The 7,849-nt window shown below is 40.3% G+C and overlaps 1 protein-coding gene across 1 annotated transcript; it reads left to right on the top strand.

Annotated features, from left to right (window-relative positions):
• The first annotated feature begins 6,259 nt into the window (after positions 1-6,259).
• Positions 6,260-6,658, top strand: LOC129677738 (trafficking protein particle complex subunit 2-like protein). The gene has a single exon (XM_055608375.1). The coding sequence runs from the start codon at positions 6,260-6,262 to the stop codon at positions 6,656-6,658; it is 399 nt and encodes a 132-aa protein (XP_055464350.1).
• The last annotated feature ends 1,191 nt before the right edge of the window (positions 6,659-7,849 follow it).

The raw sequence follows: 7,849 nt of genomic DNA, 5'->3' as shown, positions 1-7,849 counted from the left end.
CAAAAGAACACCAAGGAATTCTAGAACCAGTTATTCAGGCTCCTCATAGTGTGTCTCATATAATATTGATTAGATATCAAAAGATTAGATATTCAAATCCAAGAGCCACTACTCTGTGTCATTTGGTGTTACACATTTCATATTATCATATTATAAACTCTCATAAGTTCTATGGTTTTGAAAGGTATTATTAATCAATATTTCTCAAATGTAGCTGTTTGATCCCCCCATTGTTCTTGTGTGTGTGCATTTCCATGTGCAGGAATTGTGTTTGGGTGTTGATGGATATCTCAGCAAATCCATGGCTGATTTGGGAAATGTTTTTGGCTTTTGCGAGGCCTATGTAATCTGCCTCTTTTGGAAAAAAGGGTCTGAAAATTCTCTGTTCCCATCTATGAATCTAATCTAATACTAATAGTATTTTGTTAATTTCTCTTATTGCCTTGAGGACATACTTTGATGATAACTTAGAACTGTCTATGGATAACAGAGAAGAAAGTATTGGCCAGTATTTCTACAGATATTATCACTGTCCTGTGGTTCCATAGAACCTCTAGGTCAGAACAAAAAATAACTATACTGAATATGTCTGACTGCTATGAATTTCACACTCAGGCTACCTGCAACACAGAGAAAGAGGGGAAATATTACTGTTGGTGGATATTCAGAAAAAAAAAATGTCCTTTTGGTTTTTGTTTGTTTGTTTTTCTGTTGAAGTACTCACTGAAACGAAACTGGAGGTGGGGAGACAAAGGCTCAAAAACAATGACACTAAAATACTTTTATTTGTTTCATGGAAAACAAATTATTTTTATTCTATATATTGATACTCAGTTCTTATATTTATTTTTATAGAATGGTTTTCATTTCTCTTTTTTCTCTCTTAACCTGGCTATCATCAAATTAACTGAGACTTTACAATTCTTTTTTAATAATAAGCTTCACAACACAATTACTGAGCAGATATTACTCTATTATTAACCCTTTAAGCTAATTTGGTTTCCTCCCAGTGTACACCCCAGAATAATTGAACTTTGTAGCTTTCTTCGTAAGCTCTCTTTCCTCAAGTTATCTAGACTCTCCAATGGATGAATGCCCCACTCCTCCTGTGACTCCTCCTCCCGTGGCTGACAGGAAGTCCAGGCTTATTCTCTCCCCTGATCAGTGATTGGCTGTAAGCTGCTTGATTGGCACATCAGGGTACCTTTGGGGAGCAGAATTCATACAACATTAAGACAGGAGATTCTCCGACCAAGGCTTGCAACCAGATATGGAAGATAGAGAAATCAGCACTTGCATTACATGATAACATTATGCCTATATATCCCCCTTTTAGTCTAATAAAAGGCTCCCTCTCTTACAATTAAGAACTATATGCAATATGAACAATTATTGAAATTATTAGGTAAGATTGACATTTGTAAATTTTTAGCACCTTTGGATAAAGGATTCTACTATCAGTTTCTATCATTTTAAACAATTTGACAGTGAGACTATATCAATCTAGTCTTCAACCACATCAGAGATTTAAGAAGGAACAAATATTACCTTAATACAGAGGAAGTGCAGACAAGTATTTTCCAAAAGTATAGAAATTACAGAGAAATTAGGCTGCCTGACAGTTGTCCAAAATTCTTCTATAACATTGCAGTATCATCTTTAGCCTTCTGGCCCCAGAATATTTGACAGAGAAATGTGCAACCTTAGAACCATGCTCTCCAGAATTTAAGGCAAAAGCCCACTGGAATTTTGCATATGACCCTGTGATATGGTGCATATATTTTAGTTTTCTAATCCCTGTAAAATTGAGCATATAAGTCACTGTATGATCTTGTTTCAAGAAAATACTAAATAGGATCGGCGTTTCCACTTTAGCATATAGACCTTTATCCAATAATTGAACCTTGATAATACATATACAAATATTCAGTCTGACCGTGTTGGCCTATAGCTAAATACATTCTCTCCACAATCTCAATGGCTACCATTTTGCAATATATTCAACCCTTTGTGGACTTGGCTTACTGGGAACTACCTCTTTAGGTGTTATTGTAATTTCCAGATTTCATTTCTCTGAAGGTACCCTATTTTGGTTCAAGGATACCTCTGACCTCAGTTCTATGGCCTTTAATTTAGCATCTATTTTCTCAGTCTCTTCTTTTTCCAAGTCTGTCTTATCCTGATCTGTCCCAAAGAATATACAAAACTGTCATTTTGTTCTGATGACAATGTTTTCTGCTTTACAGAAGCTTTTCAGTTTCATGAGGTCCCATTTATTGATTGTTGCTCTTAGAGCCTGTGCTGCTGGTGTTCTGTTCAGGAAGTTGTCTCCTGTGCCAATGAGTTCTTGGCTCTTCCCCACTTTCTCTTCCAACTGATTTAGTGTGTCTGATTTTATGTTGAGGTCTTTGATCCACTTGGACTTTAGTTTTGTGCAGGGTGATAAATATGGCTCTAATTTCATTTTTCTGCATGTAGACATCCAGTTGGACCAGCACCATTTGTTGAAGATGCTGTCTTTTTTCCACTGAATGGTTTTGGCTTCTTTGTTGAAAATTAAGTATTTATAGGTATGTGGGTTTAGTTCTGCATCTTATATTCAGTTCCATTGAGTCTCCTTTCAGCCTACAGACTGGGAAAGGATCTTCACCCACCTTATATCTGACAGAGGGCTAATATCCAGAATATATAAAGAACTAAAGAAATTAAAAAGCAATAAATCAAGCAATCCAATTAAAAAATGGGGTACGGAGCTAAACAGAGATTTCTCTGTAGAGGAATATAGAATGGCAGAGAAACACCTAAAGGGATGTTCACAATTCTTAGCCATCAGAGAGATGGAAATCAAAATGACCCTGAGATTTCACCTTATACCCATCAGAATGACAAAGGTTAGGAACTCAAGTGACAACACATGCTCCAGAGGTTGTGGAGAATTGGGTATCTTCCTCCATTGTTGATGGGAATGTAAAATTGTACAACCACTTTGGAAATCAATCTGGTGCTTTCTCAGGCAATTAGGAATAGTGTTTCCTCAAGATCAAGCTATACCACTCCTAAGCATATATCTAAAAGATGCTCAAGTACACAACAAGGACATTTGCTCAACCATGTTTGTCGTGGCTTTATTTGTAATTGCCAGAGCCTGGAAACAACCCAGATGTCCATCAAAAAAGGAATGGATACATAAATTGTGGTACTTTTACACAATGGAATACTACTCAGCAATTAAAAACAAGGAAATCATGAAATTTGCAGGCAAATGGTGGCATCTAGAAAAGATCATCCTGAGTGAGGTATCCCAGGAGCAGAAAGACACACACGGTAATATACTCACTTATATAGACCTATAAGATACGATAATCATACTAAAATCTGTACACTTAAAGAAGATAAACAAGAAAGAGGACCCGGAGTAAGGTGATCAACCCTCACTTAGAAAGACAAATGGGATGGACATGGGAAGTAGGAGAAAACAAGTAACAGGTCAGGAGCCTACCACAGAGGGCAGATGCAGAGACTTATAACCAAACCTTCGGCTAAGTGCAGAGAATCATATGATAAAAGGGGAGTTAATATGACCAGGAGAGGACAGGCACTTCACAAGGACAAAATATACCAAGGCACAGGGGCCCACTATGAGACTGTTTCTCCAACCAAGGACCATGTATAGATATAAGCTAGAACCCCTGTTCAGTTGTAGCCCATGGTAGCTCAGTAACCAAGTGGGTTTCCCTAGTAAGGGGAACAGGAACTATTTCCCAACATGAGCTCAATTACTGGCTTCCCTCCACCCCTGAGGGAGGAACAGTCTTGCTAGACCACAGAGGAGGACATTGCAGCCAGTCCTGAAGATACCTGATAAGCTAGGGTCAGATGTAAGGGGAAGAGGACCTCCCCTAGCAGTGGACTTGGAAAGGGGCAGGGAGGAGATGATGGAGGGAGGGTGGGATTGGAAGGGAATGAGGAAGGGGCTATACCTGGGATACAAAGTAAACAACCTGTGAATAATATAAAAAAAATAAAAAAGTAATAAAAAAGAATATGCAAAACTATAATCATCAATTCAAAAAAATTGTTCAAATGGAATCCAGATGTACAGTGTCATTGTTTTCCTCCATTTTAAACACAGAAAATAATCTTTAATATCAAAACCTCTCCCTAAGAACTTTATGCTCTTTTCTGACCTTGGCAGACACTGACATGCATGGTGCATAGACATACATCCAGGCAAATACCCATTTACATAAAAAATAAAAATAATAAAATATCAGGACTTTACTTTCTTGAGATCCAGCTTTCCTTCTTGAGCTTACCAGTTCAGGTGCTTGAGACTTCTTTGTCTCTGGCTCCTGCTTCCAAAGAGAGGCTTTTCCCCCCTTCCCTGATCCTGACCCCTTCTTCATGCTGAGAAGTTAATGGTTCTACCAGTGTTTGCTCATCTGGTCTGCAATAGTCAGGCAAGCAAGAGCCCCTTTTCAAAGAGATTTAGAGCCTTGTCTTGGGTAGGAAATTCTGGCTTTGAGAAGCTTGCCTGTGTTAGAAAGAACCACTTTTTCACCCTCTGTCTAAAGAACCTGCTTCTTTGGGTTTTGTATGCATCAATTTTAATTTTTCTGCAGTTGGCCTAGCCAGGGTCTGTCTTATTGGGAAGCTGTGAACTCCTGCTTTAGAAACCGTTTTTGCTTTGTATTTGAAGGAACAGAACTAAGAAACTTCTATGTAGTTTTATTTTCTATGTAAGTTTTTGCTAGAATACTGTAAATTCTGCCCCCCTTGGTATGCCATTTGTTACAGTTCTTTCTATATAACTGTTTTTGTTTCTCTTTTCCTCTCTAAACCCAGCTATCATACAAATAATTGAGACTCTATAATTCTTTTTTAACAATAAGCTTCACAACACAATAACTGAGTAGATATTACTCTATTATTAACCCTCTAAGCTATTTTGGTTTCTTCCCAGAGTATATCCCAGAATAATTGCACTTTGTAGCTTTTTTTGCCACGCTCTCTCTCTCTCTTCATGTTACCTGAAATTCTCCCTTGGCTGAATGCCCCACTCCTACTGTGACTCCTCCTCCCTTGGCTGGCAGAAAGTCCAGCCTTATACTCTCCCCTACTCAGTAATTGGCTGTAAGCTGCTTTATCATGGTACCATAGGGAAGAGAGTTTATACAACTGTAAGATGAGATTTTCTGAACAAGACTTGCAAACAGATATGGGGGATACAGAAATCAACATTTGCATTACAAAATAACCATAGTATGCCTACACTCAGTAATTAAATTTACTAAAGTTTAAGAGTTTCAAACACATTGAAATGAACAAATGAAGCATCTTGGAAAATAAGTACATTCATACAACATTCTGAAGTGACCATTCATCTTTACTTATAACATTAAGATGATGAGCCTTCCTGCTCTCTAATCCTCTGCTCTTTGTCTCTTCTTCCTACGTTTTCTTCTCATTTCTGCTTTTCCTGAAAATTACTTTGATGGAAGAGCTTCCTTCCAGTATGACTCCATTTGGCCTCAGTCATCCTGTTACAGGGAGTGCATTGCTGGGATCCTCCTGTGAATTAAATCTTCTACCAACAGATTGGGGAAAACAATACCATGGTAAATAGAATTACTCACCCTTAGATTTTTTGTATTTTTTTATCTGGAGGAGTTCTAATATGAACATCACCAACACCTAATATCCAGCAAAGCATCCGAGAGGAATAATGTTGCTGTTGGGATCAGTACAGGAAAATGTCTATCCTTAAATGCTCATACTTATTTTCACATGATATTTCTATACCTTTGAACATTAGACAATAGAATTTTATTCCTCTCCTTTTTACCACCACAGAGGACAAATGCCAATAATTTAAAGGATATCTCTTGATTCTGAAAAAAAAAGAAAAATAACATATAGAATATGATTTCAAACATGGTGTTTGACACGCAGGACATGCTCTTATAGTTTACTGTGGAACAGCTTACCTGCTGTTCATTCAGTCAAAACAAATGTAGAATCCACAAAAGACCTTGAGTTTAACTAAGTGCAAGCCTATAAAACAAATATGCACACATGTACACACATGCACACAGAGACATGGACACACACACAGACACTCAGACACACACAGTTACACAGATCTGACAATAACAAGGCGACAACACAGAACAATCTCGACATGTTGAAAATATCAAGATTTTAGCTTGAGTTGATAAAGTCCATATGCTAAACTGTATAAAAAAACTGGTCTGCCAGTATGGAGGTGTGCATGGCGATCGCCAAGGAGAATTACCCTCTGTACATCCAGAGCACTCCCACAGAGAGTGAGCTCACGTTCCACTACATGGTACACACGTCCCTGGACGTGGTAGATGAGAAGATCTCTGCCATGGGAAAAGCACTGGTGGGCCAGCGAGCGGTACCTGGGCCTGCTCTACCCAAGAACTACAAGGCATACGGCTATGTGACCATTTCCAAGGTAAAGTTTCTCATGGTGGTGGATTCCTCCAATACAGCCCTCCGAGACAATGGGATCCGGAAGCTGCATAACTCCTACACAGATGTGATGTGCGACCCATTCTACAACCCTGGAGACCGCCTCCAGTCGAGGGCCTTCCATAACACGGTAACTTCCATGATGAACCAGGTGTGCTGAGCGGGACCTCTGCCCCAGTCACCTGGAAGAGAAACCTGTATTCACCTGTGTTTGATGACGATTATTTATTTATTCCCTTTCCTCTCCCCGTGTGTAACATGTGGGCAGGGCTGTGCTTCCTGTGCCTGTCTACTAAAGGCCTCACAAGGTACAATCTATTCTGTCCTTCTGTATCGGTAGAGAGGGCTCAGCTGAGGACCTGCTAGCTGGTCTCAGAGGCTCTGGAGCAATGTAGTAGTTGTGACCGTAACCAGTGAAGGACCATGCTGAGTACAGGAGGCTGTGGGCCTCCACTATCGAGCAGGTGGGTGGTCCAGAAAGGTACAGGGTATGGGGAGCCTAGAGCCAGCCCCAGAGGATGGAGGCAATCCAATGCAAATAGGCACACATCTTTAGGGCAAGGGCCCTCAACATTCTAAACCTACCATTCATTGCTGGCATTTGGCACAGCGCTTGTGACCAGCCCTAGCCTGAGGAGGTGGTAAAATTTGTAAAGCCTCATGGAACACATCATCGAAGCAGCTAAGAATCTCTAGAAGTCTTTCCTGTGTGTCAGTAGCACGGAGGTCAGCAGGTCCGCAGTACTGCTCCTAGTCCATGCACCCACGAGGACAAACCAGGCTCTTCCCAGAGAACCTGTGTGGAGGTGGTGCCTGATTCGTGCTCCTGTGCCACTGGACAGTGTGGCGACTAAATAGTGTTGTCCTGGGAGATTGCAGAGACTTATAGGACTTGCCCTGGGTCTGAGTTCCCTTCAGATGTCGCTGTTCCATGTTGTCTTCAGAGTTCTGGCTTCCCCAAGTCATCAGCAAAGACTCCCCCTTCTCTGAAGAGTGTCCACGTAATTTGTCTACATGAGCTGGGTGGAGTAAGAGCCTCTCTCTGTGCATCTTAGGGCTTCTCTCCAAGTGCATGGTTGTTACAGAATGCAAGAAGAAGCCAGACTGTCCATCTGATATACGTGGCAGATGAAGTTGGGCTGAGAAGTTCAAAAAGCAGCCGACTGACATGGACGGAGCCCAGATACACGCGGTTAGCAGGCGGTTGGGTTGGCAAGGGAAGGAAGGAACACCGTGAAGTGGAATCTTGGGATTTTGAGGGGGTTTTTATTTTTATTTTTTATTAATTACACTTTATTTACTTTGTATTTCCCCTTTAGTTCTCTCCCTCCTCTCCTCCCAATTCCTACCT

Source organism: Psammomys obesus, unplaced genomic scaffold (genome assembly GCF_907164565.1).
Source record: "Psammomys obesus unplaced genomic scaffold, mPsaObe1.curated_primary_1811, whole genome shotgun sequence".
NCBI lineage: Eukaryota > Metazoa > Chordata > Mammalia > Rodentia > Muridae > Psammomys > Psammomys obesus.
The sequence above is the reverse complement of the archived record's forward strand: the minus strand, read 5'-3'. Positions and strand labels throughout refer to the sequence as shown.